General features: G+C 43.6%; 1 protein-coding gene across 1 annotated transcript; it reads left to right on the top strand.

The window, feature by feature from the left end:
* The first annotated feature begins 1,689 nt into the window (after positions 1 to 1,689).
* On the top strand, positions 1,690 to 23,795 carry SLC35A1 (solute carrier family 35 member A1). The gene is made up of 8 exons (XM_069973553.1): positions 1,690 to 1,795; positions 3,726 to 3,903; positions 6,538 to 6,697; positions 6,875 to 7,027; positions 11,923 to 11,989; positions 15,348 to 15,524; positions 20,449 to 20,583; positions 22,919 to 23,795. The coding sequence occupies exons 1-8, from the start codon at positions 1,783 to 1,785 to the stop codon at positions 23,050 to 23,052; spliced, it is 1,017 nt and encodes a 338-aa protein (XP_069829654.1). The 5' UTR covers positions 1,690 to 1,782; the 3' UTR covers positions 23,053 to 23,795.
* The last annotated feature ends 909 nt before the right edge of the window (positions 23,796 to 24,704 follow it).

A 24,704-nucleotide genomic window follows, 5' to 3' on the forward strand; every position in this document is an offset into this window, starting at 1 on the left:
TAGACGTACTTTATATATTTCTCACAGCCTGTGATACAATACTAGGAAAAGTTTGCATCATCAGTATTGCATCATCAACTGGTATATTGCATCATCTTAGAATGACCAATATGGGAAAAAGGTATCAGGGTAAGGCTAGGTTCACACTGCGTTTTTTTTGCAAAAAATGGATGAAAAAAAAACTTATGCATTTGTGTGCATCTGTTCTTCCATTGACTTCCATTATAAAAAAAAAAAAACGGATCAAAATGGATCCGTTTTTTGATGGACACAAAAGTAGTGTCAGCTAAGTTTTTGTGTCCGTTAAAAAAAACTGATCCGTTTTTTTTTTACAATGGAAGTCAATGGAAAAATGGATCAAAACAGATGCACACAAATGCATCTGTTTTTTTGCAAAAAAAAATGGATGAAAAAAACGGATTGAAAAAACGCAGTGTGAACCTAGCCTCAATGGAAGCCATCAATGCTTGCAGATTACTGTTGGACAGTTATCAGAGACAATCCCATGTATGAATACAAAAGAGACGTGTAAATGCACCGAGAAGCCATTGAATAAGGATCTACTGTACATTCCAGAGTTCAATAAACATAATTCATTTGTAAAAATTCTTGGATCTGCCTGTAAATTGTAGTTGATTTCAGATAGAACTAAGTTTCCTATGAATATATTTCAAAAGTTTATGAACAGTAACCGAGCTTCCTTATGATTGCAGAAGTAATAAATATGTCGGCTATTATACTGTATTCTATACAATTCACAGAACAGTAACATGAGAACTCTTCCATATCATAGAAACTAGAGACAATTCACATGTTTCCTTGTGATATTTGAATTCAGCACATAAAAATCATTAAGAAATAGAGAATTTTATTTTGGAACCAAACTTTTGAAAATTTGTTGGCCAGTGTTATCGTTGCGTGTAATAGTACCCTTAGGGCCCTATTCCACCGGACGATTATCGCTCGCATAATCGTTAACGATTAACGATCTCAAACGACCACTATTGCGAAAGACCTGAAAACGTTCTCTCATTTCCATGGAACGATAATCGTTACTTATGATCGTATTTGCGATCGTTTTTGCTTCGCTATTGCGTTCGTATCTACTGTGAACGACCGAACGACGTCTTATTCAATGCGAACGGTTTGCGAACGAGCAACGATAAAAATAGGTCCAGGTCTCATAAAGCGATCAACGATTTCTCGTTCGGTCGTTAATTGCATTTCAACCGAACGATTATCGTTTAGATTTGAACGATAATCGTCCGGTGGAATAGGGCCCTTACTACCCTTCTGGGGGTAATGTATACCCTTAGTGCAGGGGGAAGGGAACCTTGGCTCTCCAGCTGTTGCAAAACTACAACTCCCATCATGCCTGGCATGATGGGAGTTGTAGTTTTGCAACAGCTGGAGAGCCAAGGTTCCCTCCCCCTGCCTGTATGTGTTTATACTGTAATGTCCCACTACATCCATTACAGGGCATAGGAAGCAGCTGGACATGACCACAAGCTGACTACATGCGCCACGGTATAGGTCAGCATCACCTAGCACTGTAAGTGAACCTACACGCCATGCTGTAGCAGATTTTTGCGAAGTCTAAACCCACAACAAATCCCCAGCGCCTCTGTCCCGTGTGAACAATCACTACAGAGCGGCGGTTTGTGGGCACAACCACTCCAGGACTGGCAGAGGGGACGGGCGCGCTGCCGGTGACGTCACTTCCGGCCGTGTCGCATAGCGGAGCGGAGTACTGTAGATAGAAGCAGCTGAGTGGCAGGAACCATGGCAGCCCGGGGTAAGTGTGATGGGGCGCGGGGGGGAGCTGAGCCCTGTGTGCTGTATGGAGAATAACACGGTGGTTTTATGCGGTGTGTGTGTGTATGTATGTATACTGGCTGCTGGGATGAATGTGATGGGGAGATTCCTGTACAGTAGAGGGAGAAAGCTTGGCTCTCTAGCTGTTGCAAAACTACAATTCCCATCATGCCTGGACAGCCAAAGCTAAAGCTTTGGCTGTCCAGGCATGATGGGAATTGTAGTTTTGCAACAGCTGGAGAGCCAAGGTTCCCTATCCCTGCTGTACAGTGACTGTCAGCACCTCCTGTGTCCCCAGCAGGCAGGCATCAGGCAGGCAGTCCCTCTTCTATCCTGTGCAGCCTTCCTCTACAGTATAGTATTCATGTGGGGTGCAGGTTCAGAATAAGACCCCAGAAAATCTTTTTCTTTCAAATCAACTGATATCATAAAGTTATATTGATTTGTAATTTACGTCTATTAAAAAATCTCAAGTCTTCCCATACTTATCAGCTGCTGTATGTCCTGCAGTAAAAAATGTTTTTTTTTCAGTCTGACACAGTGCTCTCTGCTGACATCTCTGGCCGAGACAGGAACTCGTTAGGTTTTCTATGGGGATTCATAGAAAACTGAGGCAGAGTTCCTGTCTCAGCCAGAGATGTCAGCAGAGAGCACTGTGTCAGACTGAAAATAAAACATTTTTTTTACTGCAGGACATACAGCAGCTGAAAAGTATGGGAAGACTTGAGATTTTTAAATGGAAATTACAAATCTTTATAAATTTTTGAAACCAGGTGATTTGGAAAAAAAAAAAAAAAAGATGTTTGCTGGAGTACCCCTTTAAATAAAAGTTAAAGGGGTACTTCAGGCTAGGGTTATTTTCAGTGTGCGGCCGGGGAGGGGGTGGATATAGAAGTCGCTGGTCACTTACCTCCCCGGTTCCAGCCCCAGGTCTCAGATTGGGCCACCCCATTCTCCCATCCGGCTGCCGCTTCCTGGTCTGAGCTGCAGCTTGAGACGTGACGTATCAAGGCAGCTCAGCCATTCAGCGGCCGAGCTCAGACCAGGAAGCGGCAGCCGAATAGGAGAATGGGGTGGCCCAATCTGAGACCTGGGGCTGGAACCGGGGAGGTAAGTGACCAGCGGCTTCTATATCCACCCCCTCCCCGGCCGCACACTGAAAATAACCCTAGCCTGGAGTACCCCTTTAAGTCTATTTTTTGAGAACTGGAAAATCTGGCCCTTACTTTTTTGCATTAAACAGGCAAAAAAAAACTGTATATATTTTGCTGCAAAGTGAGTCGCCCTTTCCTGTAGGTAACCTAGATCCTTCCTGCATGGCATGTAGGAAATAGTAAATGCAATATAAAGGGCACCCCCTGGGGCGTTAAGGATGTCCAAGCAGCTTACATGCTCAAATGAGAGGAATTAACCAGTGACCTTTCTCCCTGTGAACAAAGGGTTAAGCATATTGACATCCACTGTGTCAGGGTCCGGACACCTGGATACATATTGAATGGTCAGGTCAATTGTTCATATAATGTATATGGGCTACCTTTAGGTGTCTGTTCGAAGTGAAAATAGGGTTCAGCTTGGTTAGTAGGAAAATGATGTTATAAGACAATATGATAGTGACTGGTAGTGTCATGGCCAGTCACCATTGACATAAATGGGGCAGTACCAGCCAATGGGCAAGAGTAGAGAGTTTTGCCAAATGAAGTCTAATATAGTGATGGGGCAATTTTGGTTGGTTTCTATTGGCTTCTCTTCAAGTTGTAACTTCCTAGGACATTTAAAGGGAATGTTGACACTTGGAGGGTGGTAGCTGGCCACTCATTGTGGTCTCCATCCCTGAATATAATGTCTAGTACCACATCTGGATAACTATTATAGCAGCATCTATATTGCTATTTTATGTTCTTTTTGTCCAGAAAATGTCAGCTTGGTATTCAAGCTCTACTGTTTGCTGGTGATGACCCTGGTGGCTGCTGCATATACCGTGGCCCTGCGATACACCAGAACGGTGACAACTGAGATGTACTTTTCTACCACCGCAGTCTGCATAGCCGAGGTCATAAAGTTACTACTGAGTGTCGTCATCTTGACTAAGTAAGTGCAGTTTTTTCTTGATACTTTTACAGCCGTTCACTTTTTTGGTGTGCGTTTTATTTCCAGAGACTCCTGACACTCATTTAAAGTGAATCTCCACCTCAAAGGGTTACTGGAGCTAAGGCTTAAATTGTATTGTCAGGGAATGTCAGAAGATTTTATCAGTCAGGGTGTGAGTGTTCAGGCCTGTACCGATCCGTCCCATGAAGCGGAATTGGGAGACATTGGGGGAGATTTATCAAACATGGTGTAAAGTGACACTGGCTCAGTTGCCCCTAGCAACCAATCAGATTCCACCTTTTATTTTCCAAAGAGTCTGTGAGGAATGAAAGTTGAAATCTGATTGGTTGCTAGGGGCAACTGAGCCAGTGTCACTTTACACCATGTTTGATAAATCTCCCCCAATGTGCTACGTGCGAACTTCTGTCTCATTCTCCTCATCAGTAATGATCTGAACATGCTGACTCTGACTTTTGCTATGTCTTTCTGACGTTAGTTTTTTTTTTCCGGGACGGTGCCTATTTAAGTAATCACATTACATGATGAAATGTTAGGTGGGGTCAGTGCACCCAACAACAATCCGATTAGCATATTAATGACATGGAATCTTACAGAGAACATCACCCTCTCTATAGTGTCCTTATACCAGCAGGTTAGGATGCCCTAACCTGCTGATAGTTAAAATTTTAGGGTACATTCACACGCAGTGTACTGTAGCAGATTTCACACTGTGAGTGTCTTGCACCGAAATTCGCTTCAAATCTGATTGCCATTAAAATCTATTGCACTCCATTCACACAGCACATTTTTATTTCCCTGCGAAAATGGGATCCCATAGCATTGTAGTGCTGCTTTTATATTACAAAATAATTAAGAAGCTATTCTTACCTGTCCTTGCTCCCCCAGTGCCCGCCGGCTGTGTCTCTGGGTCCCCCATTAGGGGACAGCTTGCTCAGCCAATCACTGTTTGCAGTGCTGTCCTGTCTTGCCAGACATTGGCTGAGCAGGCTACCACTGAGCAGGGGATTCAGAGATGCTGCAGAAGGCAGAGGAGGAGGGTGGACAGGTAAGAATAACAGCAGTGCAATGTCTGACGCTTTACAATACTATGGCAGCTATCCCCCCAAATCCACTCCTGGTTCTGGTTGCAAAATACTGAGCACAAATACTGCGTGGGAACATCGCCTTATAAAGGCTAATATAACCCCGTGGATTGTTATTTTAAATAAAACAAAGGAACCCATTAAATCCGATCTATCCCGTAGTGACAGGAGGTTACTGAGGGCGAGCTCAGAACTGCCTGTAATGTGATGCTTCTGTATTCAGCCGCAGTCATAAAGCCATAAACATGGACATAGTACAGGTGAACATTGTGGTGGGTGTGCTATTACTGCGAAGGGTTGAAAGCAAATGTTCCATAACTGTGCTGGGAATACCCTCTTTAGAGCCCTGAGTATGACTAGTGTAGAAAGCCTATAGCTATCAGTTATACAGTATTGGAAAACTGACAGTTCTGATGGTCACTTTACAAACACGTCACAGTAAGGGTACCATTACACGGAAAGATAATCGTCCGAAACGGCCCTATCTGGCCGATTATCGTTCTGTGTAATAAACACAACGATCAGCCGATGACAACAATCATCGACTGATCGTTAATTTGGGTTTAGACTAGGGATGGTCCGAACCTGCCGAGGTTGGGGTTTGTACGAACCTGAACTCTCGGCTTCTGATTCCCGCTGTCTGCCCACTCTTGGCAGGTTCGGACCATCCCTAGTTTGGACCTATAATTGTCTGGCGCCAACTGCGCACCGCTACGTTTAATAGCGATGTGCGGCCAGTGGCTGACGATTTGCAAAGTGTATACATTACTTATCCTTGGTCCAGGGCCGCTTCTCCCCGGATCCCTCGTGCTGCAGCTTCAGAGCGGCCTGTCTGAGCTGACAGGCCACTCAGCCAATGACTGTCCGGGACCGACACGGCCAGTGATTGGCTGAGCAGCCTGAAGATGCAGCGCGCGGGACCGAGGAGAAGCGGGACCGCAAGGGGAGCCCTGGACCATGGACAGGTAATGTATGCTGTTTAAGCAAGGGCTGCAAGGACATCGGTAACGATGTCCATGCAGCCCTTGTTAAACAATTTGCGGGCCGTGTAACATAGGCCCAGTAAACGAGCGCCGATCTAGCAGATCGTCACTCGTTTACAGATATTATTGTGCTGTGTAATAGTACCCTAAGAAAGAAACACTGCAGACCATGTGAGCTGTGGAGGATCAGGGTAGGTGAGTATGGATTCTTTTTATGCTTACCGCACCCACTACCAGATATGTAAAAAAATAAATAAATAAATGAAAAATAAAAAAATGGAAAAAAAAAAATTATTTATTTATATATATATTATATATATATATATATATATATATATATATATATATATATATATATATATTAAAATAATTTTGTCCTTGGATAATGGATGCAGTTATTACTTATTCTGCATCCGGTTTGTAATAGCACATGTAAGTGTTTTGTTGTACACTGATATGTTGAAATTATGTGTGTGTGTGTATGTGTGTGTATATATATATATATAATATATGACTGTAAAATTATATATATTTTTCTGTTAACCTAGAGAGACTGGAAGTCTGAGCAGACTGATTTCCTCTTTAAAAGAGAACGTCTTGGGAAGTCCAGTGGAGATGCTTAAGCTGTCTGTACCGTCCCTGGTATACGCTTTGCAAAACAACATGGCCTTTCTGGCGCTGAGTAATCTTGATGCAGCTGTTTACCAGGTAGCAATGACTTTATACTTATTTTGTTTGTGTGCTTTTATATTTTACATAATATATATATTATATAAAGAGTATAGGACTTCTTTATTGCTGTAAATGCTGCTACAGTGTACTGTAAAGGAGTCAAGAGAGTTCCCAGGGCTAAGTAGTGATCCTTGTATCTCATTCTGTTTGTAGGTGACGTACCAGCTGAAGATTCCATGTACTGCTTTATGTACTGTTCTCATGCTGAACCGCTCCCTCAGCAAACTCCAGTGGTTCTCAGTCTTTATTTTATGTGGTGGGGTCACACTTGTGCAGTATAGCCCGGCTGAGGCCACCCGAGTCCAGGTAAGGTCGGCCCCCATTTGAATATGCATTGTCTTCCATAATAATGTTCCTATGAATTTTCTGATGCAATGCTAGAATATCATTAACCCTTTCACGACCTGGGGTCATTGACGCATCAATGCCCAGGTTGTTTTTGGACATCAGCTTATGGGATCATAATGATCCCATAAGCTGATGTCTCTATGTCTGCTCCCTCTCCACTTACAATCTTGTGACAGCGGCAGGGGATAGATGGGAGATGGCAGAGCGCACGAGTCCGCGCCCAGCCATCCCTCCCACCGCCGGCCTCCATAGCCAGGAAAACGGAAGCCTGAGGCTTCCGGTTTCCATGGCTACCATCAGGGCTCTGCGATCACTTCACAGAGCCCCGATCGACACCGGACAGAGAATTCTTCCTCTGTAGAGGGAGAATTCTCTGCCTGGAGCCCTATAGATGCTGCGGTCGTGCTGACCGCAGTATGTATAGAGTTAACTCTCAGCACCAGAGTGTGGCTCCGTTCGGTGCTGAGAGTTGTGGCGGTTCCCCGGCTATCACTGATAACCGGGACCCACCGCTGATGACACAGGCGCAGCTTCTGTGCCTGTGTTATCCTTGATCGTAAATTAACGTCGCTGCAGCCTCAGGCATAGGCTGCAGCGATGTTCAACTACAGTGCAGAGGCGGGAGGAGGTTAAACTGTACCTGTGGTTTCAAAAACTATGTCATAGAGATTTATGAAAAGTTTTGATTGGTGTTCAGACCCGTACCGATCGGGAGAACGAGTTGTGGGAAGACTGGTCTAAGCTTAACACGGTCCTCTCCCAGCTCGGTCACGTGATGAGTCGGGCCCCTAATGTAGGTTTTTCTCTGACACAGAGCAGGGAGAGGAGCGGACTGAGCATGATCTTCTCCCGCCTCATTCTTACAATTGGTACGGGTCTGAACACTCAGACCCAGACCGATGAAAACTTTTGGCATGTCTCTATGGCTTGTGAGAAGTTTTTTTTATTTTTTTTAAACGACAGTGACACTTTAACTTTTAGTGATAAGGATTAGATGCAACTAGATGTAATAATATTGGGGGGAATTTATCATCAATGTTAGATAGGTAAAAACTTTATAAAAATATATATATATAAATGTATAACAGTCATGGTGCTTGTAGGCATTGTCTACAACCATGGATGTCTTGTAATTTATCGAGGAAGACCAAATGCGAAAAAACAAATTTATGAAGACCGGCAGCGTAACTTAGGCCCCGCCCCCTTTCCCCCTGCAAGATTCACTAAGTATGTAAGTATGTAATGGTAATAGGAGCGGCTGCTATACCAGAACGTAATCATTAGCGGGCCGTCCGCATACGTTTTGGCTATCTAATGTATGATGTGTAACTCTACATGATCCTTTCAGCATGACTTTTGCAGATTATATGGTAATTCTGTCTCTTGGCCAGAGAAGATGACAGAATGTTTGTGAAGAAGGTGTGGTAATCTGGAAAGACACGGTTTATATAAGTAAAGCATTGGGCCTGGCCATGAATCACTTCCATCATTTTCCTTCCACGTGGCACTACATTTAATAGCTCTTCCTTTTATGCTTTGTATTCAGCGTTTATTAACATTTAGGGGAAAATAAATAGTTGCAATAAGGTAGTCAAGGACCGAATTAGAGAATGAGAAATTCTTCCCTGTGTTTTCAAGAAAAGGAAGTTTTTGGTAATTTTTTTTCCTAATTTTCCATTTTTTTTAAAATCTATATTATAAAATAATCCTAAAATCTTGAGTTTTTATTCTCTCTGCTGGGGCTAAAACTAAAATTCAAATTATATATATATATATATATATATATATATATATATATATATATATATATATAATAGCTCAATGTTGAGCTACTAATAGTACCAGTAACAAACACAGTCTTAAAACAATAATAATCCTATAAATAATACAATACCTTATGTTTAGTGTGTCACTAAAGTAAACGTAAACTAGATAATAGTATCAACAAAAAACTTTTATTGTTTAAAAATATGACAACAGATAAGCGGTAAAAAAATCTGAAAACAACACGTGGAAAACAGCACCACAGGTACGGGCAGACCAGGGTATCCTAATGATACAGGCCACACCGCGCTGTAAACTAATGAAAAATAGTCCAAACCATATACTGATGGCATATGTAACCAGTCTATGTAGCTCTAAAGTCCAAGTAGTGACAAAAATCAGCCATCAATGGTAAGGGGACTAAGTGCTGTAATACAGAGAGCAAGGTGCAGAACATATCCATTGACAGTTCACTGCCTGTCCTGGATGCCGCCAAACCCCGGGGTTTGGCGGCATCCAGGATGGGCAGTGAACTGTGAATGGGTATGTTCTGCACCTTGCTCTCTGTATTAGGCCCCGTTCCCACTGAGCAAAACAGTTTGTAACCTTGAGTGAAATCATCATGTGCTCACCGTTCCCTGCAACCAATCACCAATTGCAGTGAGAAATGACAGTAGGGCTGGTATCTGACAGCTCCGCTGTCTCCGATCTCCTCCATTTATGTGTGGGAGGAGTTCAGAGCTGGGAGAGAAGAACAGCCCTGGCACAGTACAGTGTGCACAAACACACAATTTCCTTCCTACCGTGATCTTTGCCGCTGACCTATGTTGCTGTATCTATTAGTCGCCCTTGTCCCCTGCTGCTTTACCTAATAGTAATCCCTGTTTCTTGTTGCTGTACCTCATAGTCTCCGCTGTCCTCAGTTACTGTACCTATAATCACCCCTGTTACTGTAGTTGATTGTAATTTCTGTCCCCTGTTGCTTTACTTGATAGTCATTCCTATCCCTTGTTGCTGTACCTGATAGTCATTCCTGCCCCCTGTTGCTGTATCTGATAGTCTCCCCTGTCCTCAGTTACTTTACCTATAGTCACCCCTGTTGCTGTACCTGATAGTCATTCCTGTCCTCTGTTGCTGTATCTGATCTTCACTCCTGTAAGTGTACCTGGTACAGCTGTAAGAGTCACAGATATGTGATATTGGCTCGTTTTCTTTAATACACGAATGAACAAATCTAATAATTTTGACTCCTTTGGTTATCTTTATTTACTTTTAGAACTTGTTTTAAAAACTGATGTAATTTTAGGTCAAATTTATGTACAAATGCAGAAAATTCTTAAAAATTCCCCAACTTTTACGCACCAATATTTGCTGTTTTAGGCAATTGGCATATGGACCTGTGGCTGTGATATGTTGCTTTTTCATAGGGCAGCATATGCTGCTGACATTCGCTGCAACAGACAGTTCATTAGACTTGAAGCTTGTTATGTAATCTGGGCTAGATGTAACTCTTAGGGCAAAGTGGTCCCAACAAGGACTGTGTTCGCTTTGCTGTGTCGATAGATTTAATAACTAGTCCTATTGATAAATGTTAGTTGCTTTTGTGGTAGAATTACGTTTATTAAAGGGATTGTGAAAGCAGTATGTTATTCTCTACAGTGACCATAATACAGTGCTCCCTCAACATACAATATTAATTGGTTCTGGGATGACCATTGTATGTTGAGCCCATAACTCTATGGGAAAACTGGTAATTGGTTCTGAAGCTGCAAAATATCCCCTCAATAGATAGATAAAGCAAGTCCTTACATATAACAGTGAGAATGAACTACAGGAAGCTGTAAATTACTTTCTATGTAGAAGACTGGACCGTTTTCAGTGTCCTGTACAGTTCCGCCTGGGACCCAGAAAAGTAAGTTGAAATTGCCCTCACCTGGTGCCTAAAGGAGCAATTCACATTGGTGCAGGTAAAGAGCAATACAGGACATGTAGTATCACTCTGTACTGTAGAGAGGACATACCAGACACACATAGCAGTACAGGACATGTAGTATCACACTGTACTGTAGAAGAGATACTAGACACACACAGTAGTACAGGACATGTAGTATCACACTGTACTGTAGAAGAGATACTAGACACACACAGCGGTAGAGAGGAGATACTAGACACACACAGCAGTACAGGACATGTAGTATCACACTGTACTGTAGAGAGGAGATAAAGACACACACAGCAGTACAGGACATGTAGCACCACAACGTACTGTAGAGAGGAGATACAGACACACATGAGTACAGGACATGTAGAATCACACTGTAGTGTAGAGAGGAGATATTAGACACACACAGCAGTACAGGACATGTAGTATCACACTGTAGTGTAGTGAGGAGATACAGACACACATGAGTACAGGACATGTAGTATCACACTGTAGTGTAGAGAGGAGATACAGACACACATGAGTACAGGACATGTAGTATCACACTGTACTGTAGAGAGGAGATATTAGACACACACAGCAGTACAGGACATGTAGTATCACACAGTACTGTAGAGAGGAGATACCAGGCAGCCAACCACTGCATGCACTTCACTAATACTGGGGTGTTACCAGTAAAATGGACACTTTTATTGACCAATCATGTACTTATTCCTTTGTCCTGCAGATCCTGACTGTCAGTAGCATTGTATGTTGAGTTTGGTCTCAAGTTACGATGGTCCAGAAAGGAACATTGTATGTTGAGAATATTGTATCCCGAGGCCATTGTAAGTTGAGGGATCACTGTATTGGACTTTGGGAATATCAAGCACTTGTCATGTTCTTTGTGTATACAGTACATCCCAGTTGTTATATAAAGCTATTATGTGTGCAGCTGCCAGTTCCGTCATGGGAGATTACATAGGAGACACTCCCAAATCAAACAAGCATTAGTACACAGTAAGCTAAGGCAGCGTAGCACAGGTCATGAGTATTAGGAGGTCAATTGCACTATATATGTAATTTTCTGGAACGTAATACAGAATCATTGAATGTATATTGAAGGGAATCTATTTATACAGTGAATCTTACATTTTATCACTTACAGATTGAACAAAATCATTGGCTGGGATTTGGTGCTGTGGCAGTGGCTGTGCTGTGCTCAGGATTTGCTGGTATATGCAGTTTAAGATTATATTATTAACATTGTTCTACTTTTTTTGTTTGTAAAGCTGTGTCGCTTGTGGTGTCACAACATTTAAAGGGGTTTTCTAGGAAAAATGGAGCGATTTGCTATCCAAAGGATCAGTCACTGATTGGCGGGGGCCACACCGAGCACCTGCGCCAATTAGCTGTTTAGCAACCACACTAAGCAGTGAACTAAGTCTGTCTCCGTTCACGGTGTAGTGGTGCAAACCTGTAACTACGGGAAACACAAAATTTATCAAACTGGTGTAAAGTAGAATTGTCTTAGTTGCCCCTAGCAATGAAAGGTGGAATCTGATTGGTTGCTAGGGGCAACTAAGACAATTCTACTTTACACCAGTTTGATAAATCTTTCCCATAGGGTGGTATTACACGAGTCGATGGGGGCCCGATAATACCTGTAAACGAGCAGCGATCTGGTAGATCGTTGCTCGTTTACCGGACCTATTACACGGCCCGATAATCTTTAAACAAGGGCTGCAGGGACATCGTTACCGATGTCCTTGCAGCCCTTGCGTAACTATATACATTACCTATCCACGTTCCAGGGCTGCTCCTGCGGTCTTCTTCTCCATGGGTCCCGCGCGCTCTAACTTCAGAGTGGCCTGTCAGCTGACAGGCCGCTCAGCCAATCACAGGCCGGGACTGGAACGTGGATAGGTAATGTATATCGTCAGTCGCCGGCTGCGCACCGATATCCATTACCTATATCCAAACCTATAGGTAATGGATATCCAAACCTATATCAACGATCAGCCGATGATCGTTGTCATCGGCTGATCGTTGTATTTATTACATGGAGCGATAATTGGCCGATTCGGCCGATTATCGTTCCGTGTAATAGTACCCTTAGACTTTCTCCAGCTTTTTTTTTTTTTTAAACGATCAAAGCTTTATTTCATTAGATAAAATACAGACATGTTCCGGCTGGCTTGCCCTTAGTTATGGCTCTGTAGTGGCCTTCAATCTGTGGTATATTCCTTTAGGCCAGTAAGGATTTTACCAGCCAATCGGCAAATATAAGTCCGACCTGTATTTGTGCAGGGTGTATAATCCATATGCTGCACTATCCGTGGATTATACACCCTGCAGGAACACAGATCTGACTTATATTTGCCCACTTACTGGCCTAATGGAATATACCACGGATTGAAGGCCCAACAGAGCCATGACTAATGGCTAGCTATCCCGAAAGGTGTCAGAATGTTATCTAATATGAAATAAAGCATTGATTGTTTTAAAGAGCTAGAGGAAGTCCGAGTGTTTTCCGTATTTGAAGACCCTAGGGTCGAGGATTAATCTTACGTGCTCTCGATGTGGCATACAGCCCGGGTAGATATCTAGTTAAAGGGGTTCTCCGGCAAAAATCTTTTACTTTCAAATCAAGCGATGTAAGAATGTTATATAGATTTGTAATTTACTTCTCCAGTCTTCAGTACTTATCAGCTGCTGTATGTCCTGCAGGAAGTGGTGTATTCTTTCCAGTCTGACACAGTGCTCTCTGTTGCCACCTCTGTCCAAGACAGAAACTGTCCAGAGCAGCAGCAAATCCCCATAGAAAATCTCTCCTCCATTAATAAATAAAGATTTGAAAGAAAACCTCTCCTCCTCCGGACAGTTCCTGTCACGGACATAGGTGGCAGCAGTGAACACTTTGCCAGCCTGGCAGGAATCCACCACTTCCTCCAGGACATACAGCAGCATATAAGCAGGGCTGATTCTAGCTTTTCTGCCACCTGAGGCGAGAACTGACAAAGCACCCCCCCCCCCCCCCCAGGCCAAAAAATAAAATCTTTTTTTTTTTTTTTGAGACAATTCTCGATTTAAATCTCGATTTTTTTTGTTTTTTTTATGTTAAATAAGCAGAAAAAATACACCAAGACACAGATGAAGCAGTACTAGCAGCTGTACTTGAATGAGCTGAAAAATTGCATTTCAGCATTATATCCCTGTTCCCCCACATTCCCCCTACAAGATTATCATGCCCCCTGCCCTCCCCACATTCCCTGTAATATCACCATGTGCATAGGGCCCCTCACATTCCCCATACAAGAACTCCAGCACTCCCAGGTCCCCCCATTCACCATGATTGATGCCTCAGCTGAGTCTCCTATCCTGTGACCTGACAGCAGTCTAAACTGCAGGGACCTCAGAGCAATAGTCAGGGAGAGAAGATCCAGGACAGGCACAGTGCAGCTATGGGACACCACTATAGATAACCTCTGACATCAGGAGCCAGAGAAGAGCCATAAAACGGGCTGCTCTGTTTACATTCTGCAGTACTGAAAGAGTTGAGTATTACTGTGCATCACTTACATTCTGCTATACAGAAAGAGTTAACAGCAGAGCAGAACATGACTTTTATGCCTCTTCTCCTGCTCTTGCAATATGCTGAGGTCAGCTCGGAGTTGCAGAGAAGACATAATATAGCGTCCCCGCTGCTGTTAACTTTTTCTTTTCTACAGTGTGTAAGTGATGCAGAGTATAATAACTCTGCATTATTGAAAGGGTTAACAGCAGGAGACACTATATCTATGCCTTATGTGATGTGAATACCTGTGAATACGAGGCTTCCAGTGCCTCCTTAGCGCTTCTCATGAGGCAACTGACAGGAAACAGGGCTGGGCACTGAGCCGTAACTAGTTGTAATGATAAGGACACAGGACGCTGATGCTGCCCCCCTCAAGGACTGTGTTATCTGCCGCCTGAGGCAAACACTTCACCTCGCCTCATGGCAGATACGGGCCTGCATATAAGTACTGGAAGACTGGAGATTTTTAAATAGAATTAATTTACAGATCAATAAAACTTTCCGAAGCCAGTTGATTTGAAAGAAAAAAAAAAAAATCACTGGAGTACCCCTTTAAAGGATCGAAGGAAGTGCTGACCTTCAACTTGAACTTTCTTTGAAACCTGTAGCTGCTGTTACAGTTCTATTCTCTTGAATGGGAGCTGAGCCGCAGGTACACAAATCGAACGCCACACAACAAACGGAGACAAACTCTGTTCGCTGTGTAGCGTGGCGTTGAATAGCAGATCAGTGCGAGTGTCGGGTGCACCGCTGCAGGTGCCTGATTACTTATCTTGTGGATAGCTCATCAGTCCATTTTGCCCAGAAAATCCCTTTAAGCAACGTGACCTCAATATGTGGCCAGTTCCTGCAAGATGAAGCTACCGGGCTTGGTATAAAGGCTTCCCACAACAGATACCATCACATGGAGCTTGTGACCAGTATGACCAGTATGAGATAACTTCATGTAGATGATATTTTTACTATATAGTGTTCAAAGCTGATCATGTGTTTCTTTCCGTTTTCTGTCATTGCAGGAGTGTACTTTGAGAAGGTGTTGAAGAGTTCTGACACCTCCTTGTGGGTGAGGAACATCCAGATGTACATCTCTGGCATCATAGTGACATTAGCCGGTGTCTTTCTTACCGATGGACCAGGTGTCATGCAGAAAGGATTTTTCTATGGTTACAATTACCTCGTCTGGTTTGTAGTGTGTAAGTGCAGGCTTATGTGCTACGTGTATATAATTATAATGATCCTGTGTCCTGTTATTGTCTATGGGTTTACATACTGGCAGTGGATTTTTCATTCTGCTGTGAGTATATAAAGGCCCGCCCCCCTTAACCCACCGCTGCCTGGTTAATAGATTATCGGTCCACGCTACGTCCTGCTTCTGTGGCTCCCAGCTTCCTGACATCCCGCGGGAGCCACAGAAACGGTCCGGACCGGTGGACCGGTAATGTACTAACCAGGCAGTGGTGGGTTAAGAGGGGCGGGGCTTTATATACTCACAGCAGAATGAAAAATCCACTGCCAGTATGTAAACCCATAGAAGATGAATCGCATCGGATTTTGTTGCGAAATTTGCTGCGATCCGGTACATGAGAACCCACCACAAGGCTACACTCACACCTTCCGTGTTCCGCACGGAACACGGACGTGGAATGTCTGTAACAGACTCCCTGACCCCCCCCCCCCCTCAGTTATTTAGATCAAACCTGCTGCGGATCTAGTGCGAATACGCAGGAGAAAATCTGCTGCGATACGGTGTGTGTGAAGCTACCCTAAAATAGGATCTGTGCACTCACCTGCTGTAAATCAGGTGCACTTTACTGCAGTCCTTTCTTGTTATGCATTCATGAGGTAAAATAATCTGTAGACTTTGTGGGCCACCTAAAGGGGTACTCCAGTGAAACTTTTTTTTCTTTTGAATCAACTGGTGCTAGAGATTTGTAATTTACTTCTATTTAAAAATCTCCAGTCTTTCAGTACTTACCAGCTGCTGTATATCCTGCGGGAAGTGGTGTGATTTTTCCAGTCTGGAGAGCAGGAGAGGTTTTCTATGAGGGATTTGCTGCTGCTCTGGACAGTTCCTGTCATGGGCAGTGGTGGCAGCAGAGAGCACTGTGTCAGACTGGAGAAAATACACCACTTCCTGTAGGGCATACAGCAGCTGATAAGTACTGGAAGTCTGGAGATTTTTAAATAGAAGTAAATTACAAATCTCTGGCATTTTCTGACACCAGTTTATTTGAAAGATTCTTTTTTCAATGGAGTACCCCTTTAACCCTTTGGTGACATCCTCTGCAGATATTTCATATAAAAGTGCAAAAAAATGAAGCATGCACTACTAGTGGTCCTCTTCAGAGAGAGATACTTTGGTCATGGTAGTCACATAAATTTACAGCTATACAGGAGTTAAGCATGCTCCTTTGCCAGGTGTGCTATACTACTGACATCCACCGGCATTGGCCAGAGAAAACTCTAATGCAGCCAGCTATGACCGCCATGTCTGAGGGGTCAGACTAAGGGATGGGGAACCCCACTAAAGCTTGAAAAAAACAAGCCCTTAGACCGTAGGACTGGATCCAGCATTTTCCGGGGCGGCACGGACTTCACAGCCAGCTGCCTGACAAGCTGCCGGCCGATCCTAACGTAGCGTTTCGCTGTGTTCCTACTGTAAGTTCACTCATGCCTAGATACAACTTGTCTCGCCAAAAAAAAAAAAAAAAAAAAAAAAAAAAAAGCCCTTAAAGGAGAAGTCCGGCCAAAATTATTTTTTTTATATGTTATTACTGATGGAAAGTTATACAATTTTCTAATGTACATTAATTATGGGAAATGCTTATATACTGCTATTTCCCTTAATTTAGTGTATCAGGAAGTGTTAGAATTCTCTCAGAAGCAGTGACGTCACCTTGAAAGGTGTAATTCCTATGGAGTGTCCAGCAGGGGGCGCTCTCTGTATAGAAGTCAATGAGTACCATTGACTTCTATATATATTACGCCCCTGCTGGACACTCCATTTGAATTACAATGGATGTGTATGTAAATGTAATATACAGTGTTTTTGATTCATCCTGCTCCCCAAAGTATTCCATAAGTGTAATCAATCAGTACATCACAGTAAGCCCGACGCCGCCCTGGACTACTCAACTACTACTCTCATCACCTGTTCATAGCATGAGTAGGTGATGGGAGGAAGTAGCTGGGTTATATCGCGATGAGAACGCCGCTGATGCTGCCAGGCGCAGGGGGAGCCGCTCATCACTGTGCAGCAGCCATCATCCCCCTCCTGCTTCTTCCGGGATCCGGCCAAACTATCTGATGGCTGACTCCCCGCCCGGCCGCCGCTCTCCGATCACACGTAGTGGCTCCCGGTGCTTCCTGGTGTCCCCGGCCGGCACGTGTGATCGGAGAGCGGCGGCCTGGCGGGGAGTCGGCCATCAGATAGTGTTAAGGTTGGCCGGATCCCGGGGGGAGCGGAGGGGGATGATAGCTGCACAGTGATGAGCGGCTCCCCCTGCGCCCGGCAGCATCAGCGACGGCGGTGATCTCATCGCGATATAACCCAGCTACTACCTCCCATCACCTGCTCATGCTATATAGTAGTAGCTATAGTAGTTTAGTAGTCCAGAGCGGCGGCCGTTCGGCGGGCTTACTGTGATATACTGATTGAATACATTTAGTGTCCTTGCTCCCCAAAGTATTCCATAAATGTATTCAATCAAAAACACTGTATATTACATTTACATGCACATCCATTGTAATTCCAATGGAGTGTCCAGCAGGGGCGCACTATATATATAGAAGTCAATGGTACTCACACACACTGCATAGGAATTACACCATTCGTCGTGACGTCACTACTTCTGAGAGAATTCTAACACTTCCTGATACACTAAGTTAAGGGAAATAGCAGTATATGAGCGTTTCCCATAATTAATGTACATTAGAAAATTGTATAACTTTCCATCAGTAATAACATATAAAAAAAAATAATTTTGGCCAGACTTCTCCTTTAACCTCTTAGGGACCCATGACGTACCGGTACGGTACGTCATGGATCACTGTCACTTCCGGCCGTAGGCAATAGCGAGAGGGGTCCAGAGCAGGTATTTGGCCATACTCACCGGATCCCGGGGTCCCGATCGGTGTCTTCCGGGTTCCGTGGCGTCACCTTCTTCTGTTCGGGACTTCGGCCTTTTCCGTTGGCCCCTCGGATGTCCTTGACCTTTTTTTGGCGCTCTGCTGCCCTCTAGCGGCTGATAAGTGTAATACACTTATCAGCAGCTATAGGGATGTTCAGCATGTAGTAAATGTTTTTTTTTTTTTTCAATTTTTTTTTTGTATTTTCTGCACCCTTACGCCACTGAGTGTTGATCTGCATCGCACGTAAGTGCGCTGCTAATCAGCAACTCCTCCTTTTTGGCGTAGGGTGTTTTTTTTTCTATATCCTACTGCCACGTGTCTGCTGATAAGTGCGGCATTTATCAGCAACACCATTTTTGGCGTAGTTTTTTTTTTATACTGAATGTTAAAAAAAAAAAAAACGTAAAAAACACTACATTACACTACACTACACCACTACATAACCCATATACCAATCCCTATATAAAAATGGCCCCCAGGGCGTTTTCGGTGTCGGACGCATATGTTATTATTGCCTCCAACACCGAAACAGCCAGTGAGGATGAATGGGGCATCCTTTTTTCCTCCATTCATCCTCATCCTCATCATCCAGTGATGTGTCTGGGGGTAGCGTAGTGTACGCTGCCCCCCAGACACGTCTTTTCCACCAGTACTGTCCCAATAAGAGTATGGCGTGAAATTCTACAAACTCTGTGAGCGTACCTCGCTTGTGGTTGCGTCAAATAGCGCAATAGGGCCACATATAGGGTATTTCTGTAAACTGCAGAAACGGGGCAATAAATATTGGGGTGCATTTCTCTGGTAATAGATTATGATAATTATGAAAAATATTGGATTACAATAAAATCTCTGCACAGAAAATTAAAATTTTCAAATTTTTTACACATTTAGCTTTTATTTCTGTGACTCCCCTAAAGGGTAAAACCCTTTCCGGATGTGCTTTTGCAGAGTGTGGGGGGTGCAGTTTCTGAAATGGGGTGCTTTGTGGGGCTTTCTTACATGCAGTCCCCTCAAATACACTTTAAACCTGAACAGGTCCCTAAAAATATCTGATTTTGAAATTTTACTGAAAATTTGGAAATTTGCTGCTAATGTTTTAAGCTTTCTATTGTCTAAAAAAAAATGAAATATAGTTTAATAAATGCCGCCAACATAAAGTAGACATGTTGCTAATGCTATTTAATATATAATTTATGTGGTATAACCATTTTCTGTATAAGCAGAAAAGTTTTAAAGTTGGAAAAATGCATTTTTTCACAATTTTTCACCTTATTTTGTTTTTTTTTCATAAAGATTTGTTATAAGTATCGACTCCAATTTACCAGAAATGTAAAGTACAATATGTCACGAGAAAACAATCTCAGAATCAGCCGGATAGGTAAAAGCATCCCGAAGTTATTAATGAATAAAGTGACACAGGTCATATTCATAAAATTTGCTCCAGTCCTTAAGGCCATTTCAGGCCCGGTCCTTAAGGGGTTAAAGCAGGCCATACTGACAGAAAGAAAATGCTTTTGTACTGTATTCCACTTAAAACAGCAATTCAGATATATCACTGTGCTTTTCTTTCTAAAATGTCTAAATAATATGACATAAGGGTGTTACCATATCTCTGGAGTGATGTGTCCCTATCCAGGGATTAAAGAGGAATCTGCGCTTATTTCAGCTAGAAATTCCTCCTGGAAAATATGAACAGAGCAATGTCCCATTGTTTTTTCAGAGCAGAAATTTTCTGCCGCTGATCCCCTTTCTGCCCAAAGAATTGACATGTAAATTCTTTGGGTAGATTCTGCTAGAGGAATCCTATAGAAGTCAATGGGGGCTTGCATTTCAAGGAATTTCAAGCAGAAAACTTTCCTCTACAATTCCTCGAGAATTCCTCAGTGTGAACCCACCTGTAGTGTGTTATGTCTTTTGTACTTTTACATTACAATATCAGGTATAGGAGTTGAAAAGCTGAATGATTTTCCCTTTGTTGTCTTGCAGTGCTGGCTAGTGTCGGTGGTCTGTACACGTCGGTTGTAGTGAAATACACCGATAATATCATGAAAGGTTTCTCAGCAGCTGCAGCCATTGTCATCTCAACCATTGCATCTGTATTGCTCTTTGGATTGCAGATAAGTACGTCACAATTCAGACTACATCACTATATAAACAATGGGGGAGATTTATCAAACATGGTGTAAAGTGAAACTGGCTCAGTTGCCCCTAGCAACCAATCAGATTCCACCTTTCATTCCTCACAGACTCTTTGGAAAATGAAAGGTGGAATCTGATTGGTTGCTAGGGGCAACTCAGCCAGTTTCACTTTACACCATGTTTGATAAATCTCCCAATATGCATAGTAAAACGTCTCTTCTGATCGATGCCTGTCATGGGTTAAGTCTGAACTATCATGACCTCCTAGTTTACCATTTTGGAGTATTAAAGCGACTGTACCATCAGGTACATCACTTAAAGTTTTTGATATAAATAGACCTGCATCGGCGCAGGGATGCCCACCTGCCTCCAGTGTGTCATTCTGCCGTCCCCTCAGTTATGCGGCTCCATTACAATCAATGGAGCAGCCTCATGGAGGGGTATTTTCACATTGGGGGCGGGCATGCCGGCTTCCAGTGCTTCAGGCCAGGCCGATGCCCAGAAATAGACAGGCGCCCTATGTGGGAACCAGGCTTCTGTTCAAAAAAAGGACCACGACACTAGCATCCCCGTGCCAGCGTCAGTCTAGTCATATAAAAAAACTTAAAGCAATGTACCTGATGGTAGATTTGCTTTAACCCCTTAAAGACCACAGGTGTATATTTACGCCCTGAGGTCGTTAAGGGAGTTCAGAGGGGGCCGCGCGGCGACCCCGCTCTGAACCGCCGCAATCCCGGGTGCTTTATACAGCCTGGGACCACGGCTTTTAGCTGACACGGTATTTCTACCCCAAATGTAAAAACAGACATATTGTGGCATGCAAACGTCTGGGCACCCCCTGGTCAAAGTACAGTTAAGCAAAGAAATTTCAGCGCTCAGAAAACTTTTACCGAGGTCTCAGACCTTTAAATAGACTGTTAGGGTTAAGGCTTGTTCACAGTTATCATTAGGAAAGGTCAGGTGATGTAAATTCGGACCATGTGCTACGGAACAGAGTTCGGAGCTGCCAGTGTCCGCATTCAGTATGATGCCGGGAGCTCCAAAACAGTTTAAATGCTCGCGCTACTGTGAAGTGGCGTGAACATTTAAGCTGTGTGAATCACGATGTCAGGAGTTCTGTGATTCCAGTCCGTAGCACATTATCTGTACTTACGGAATGTGTGAATGCCCCCTAAGACTCTGAAAATGACTGAGGCCCACAAAACAGGAGGCAGCTATGAGAAGATAGTAAAGCGTCTTCAGGGTGCTAGTGCTATTTTCTCATTCTCAAGAAATGGTAGATAACAGGAACAGTGGAGGTCATAAGCAGTTCTGAAAGACCCAAGAAAAGATTTTGGAGACAGCTGCTCGTAGGATAGCTACAAAGGCAAATCAGAACCCCCACTCAAGTGCAAAAGACCTTCAGGAAGATTTAGCAGAGTTGTGGTACATTGTTCAACGACACCTGCACAAATATGACCGCCTTCATGGCAGATTCATCATGGTGCATCCTCACCACAAAATTCAGCGTTCACAGTAAGAGTAATTTCTACCAGGCCTGTCCAAACGTTTGCATGACACTTTAAAGGCAACCAATCAGCCCAATCGGTCTGATATGTTTCCCTGAACCGCTGTATACAGCTCCTGCAGCAGCTGCAGCATGTACCTGTATACCCGAAAAAAAGCACTTTAATCCCCCGGGCGCGTGACAGACACAGGAGGGGAGGTAGTCATCTGGGCGGCCCCCCGCCAGTGTCTAGTCACCGTGCTCTGCCTGTCAGCGTGCTCCGAGGGGATGAATGACAGGCAGAGAGGTCTGTTACTGGCCTCTCTGCCTGTCAATCTTCCCTTAGAGTGCGGTGACTAGATACGGGGGGAAGCCGCCTGGATGACTGCAGGAGCTGTGTACAGCGGTTCAATGAACCATATCAGGCTGATTGGTTCCCTTAACAAACTTGATCATGTATTGATAAACTACCGTGTTTGCCTGAAAATAAGACAGTGTCTTATATTCATTTTTGCTTCCAACGATGCGCTATGTCTTATTTTCAGCGAATGTCTAATTTTTCCATAAGGAATTCACACTTGTTGTTGAAAAAAAAGTAAAAATAAAAAAATTAACAAACATCCATTGTATACTGTACATAAGTTATCATCACAACCAAACCTGGATTCTGACATAAGTCCCAGCCCTTGTACAATGAGCGAGTAGGCATACACTGGCTGTCCAGGTATAATGGGGTTCCCCATGCCTGACATAAAGTGTGCCCAATTGTTGGTGCAGGCTATGTGAAAATGTGTTGTTATAGCAGAAAAGTAACTTTTCTTTCTATCCTAGCTGTAACATTCACCGTTGGAGCACTGCTGGTCTGCATATCCATATATATCTATGGCTTACCCAGAAGAGACACGACAAAGCTTGAAGTGAAGGACCCCAGCAGCAACCTTAGCGAGAAGCTGATCAGTGTTTGATGGTCCTCGGCTGGATGAACTCTTTTGTAGTTGTAAATATACAACGTAGTTATTTTATTAAGGACTTCGGACGCTTCATTCCAAAAGTCAGCGGGGACCACTGCAGTGGTTGGTTACTGCGCAACTTTGGAGAGCACATGTACAAATGTATGTGACGTTTGCAGCCCTCTTTTATATGAAATCCAATCAGTAGTTTTAATTCTAATGCAACCATGCATATAGTTTATTCTGAAGATTGACATGAGCCAGAAAGGACAGTTCTTCTTTACATAAACTCTCATGCTGGACATAAATAAGACATGGATTGGAGAAGCCCTAAGGGGCTCAGATGATGGAACTAATCATAGTGGTCATCTCCACCGGGACATAAGGTGCCTGTACACCTTTATTACATGTCAGCTAATACGATTGTTCTGTCTCCTGCTCTCCCTATACACACACAAAGGTTTGGCACGGCAGAATGTTCATGCGTTTCCTATGGTGAAGGGAGTGGTTAGCCACAGGCAGACTTCTCTAGTGCTGGCTTATCCCTCCGAGAACAAAAGGGACAGGCTGTAAAAAATCGGCATGCCCGACCCTTCTCTCCACTACCGGCAAGTTCGCACGACTTTACTGTTAAGTCCCTCTCCAAAAAAAACACATCTTTCTTGTGTATACTGTTACTATCAGTGTATTTACCAGCCTTGTAACATATCATGATAAAACTTTGCACTTTTTTTTCCCTTTAATAAAATCTGTGACATGGTCATTTTTTTTTTTTTTTTTAAATAAAAACAATTAAAGAAATGGCCTTTGGCTTTATGTAGTTGATACGTGGAAAGTGTTGACAGAATGGTAACCATTACATAGCAAGATCGGCGCTCGTTTACTGGGCCTATTACATGGCCCGATAATCGTTTAACAAGGGCTGCAGGGACATCGTTACCGGTGTCCTTGCAGCCCTTGTATAAATGTTATACATTACCTATCCAGGCTGCAGGGCTCCTCTTCCTCTGTGCTTCTCCCCAGGTCCCATGTGCTCCAGCTTCAGAGTGGCCTGTCCCAGCGGACAGGCTGCTCAGCCAATCACTGGCTGGGACCGCCACGGCCAGTGATTGGCTGAGCGGCCTGTCAGCTGAGACAGGCCACTCTGAAGCTGGAGCGTGCGGGACCCAGGGAGAAGTACAGAGGAAGGGGAGCCCTGCAGCCTGGATAGGTAATGTATATAGGCAGTCGCCGGCCGCACACCGCTATTACACGATCCCGGCCGAATTGGGACGATTATTGTTCCGTGTAATAGTACCCTTAGATGTTTGTCTTAAAAGGAGAAGACCGGGCTCTGACTTTTTTTTTTTTTCTTTTCTTCAAATGAGCCAGGGAGGAGGTGACTAAAACATAACATGCAGCTACCTCCCTGGCTCCAGCACTGGGAGCCGCTTCCTGGTCTGAGCAGGGACCTGGGTCATGACGATATGTCAGGTCCACTCAGAGAGTCAGTGGCCGAGGCGGGGAGGTAGGGGCATGTTTTATGTTCAGTAACCTCCTCCCTAGCTCTTTTGAAGGAGGGAAAAAAAAAAAAAAAAAAAAGTCAGAGCCCAGACTTCTCCTTTAGGTACCTGGTTTCTTGTGCACTTTTCATACTCCATAATGATGTACTTATTAGGGTATTTGTA

The sequence above is a fragment of the Dendropsophus ebraccatus genome, chromosome 6, assembly GCF_027789765.1.
Source record: "Dendropsophus ebraccatus isolate aDenEbr1 chromosome 6, aDenEbr1.pat, whole genome shotgun sequence".
Taxonomy (NCBI): domain Eukaryota; kingdom Metazoa; phylum Chordata; class Amphibia; order Anura; family Hylidae; genus Dendropsophus; species Dendropsophus ebraccatus.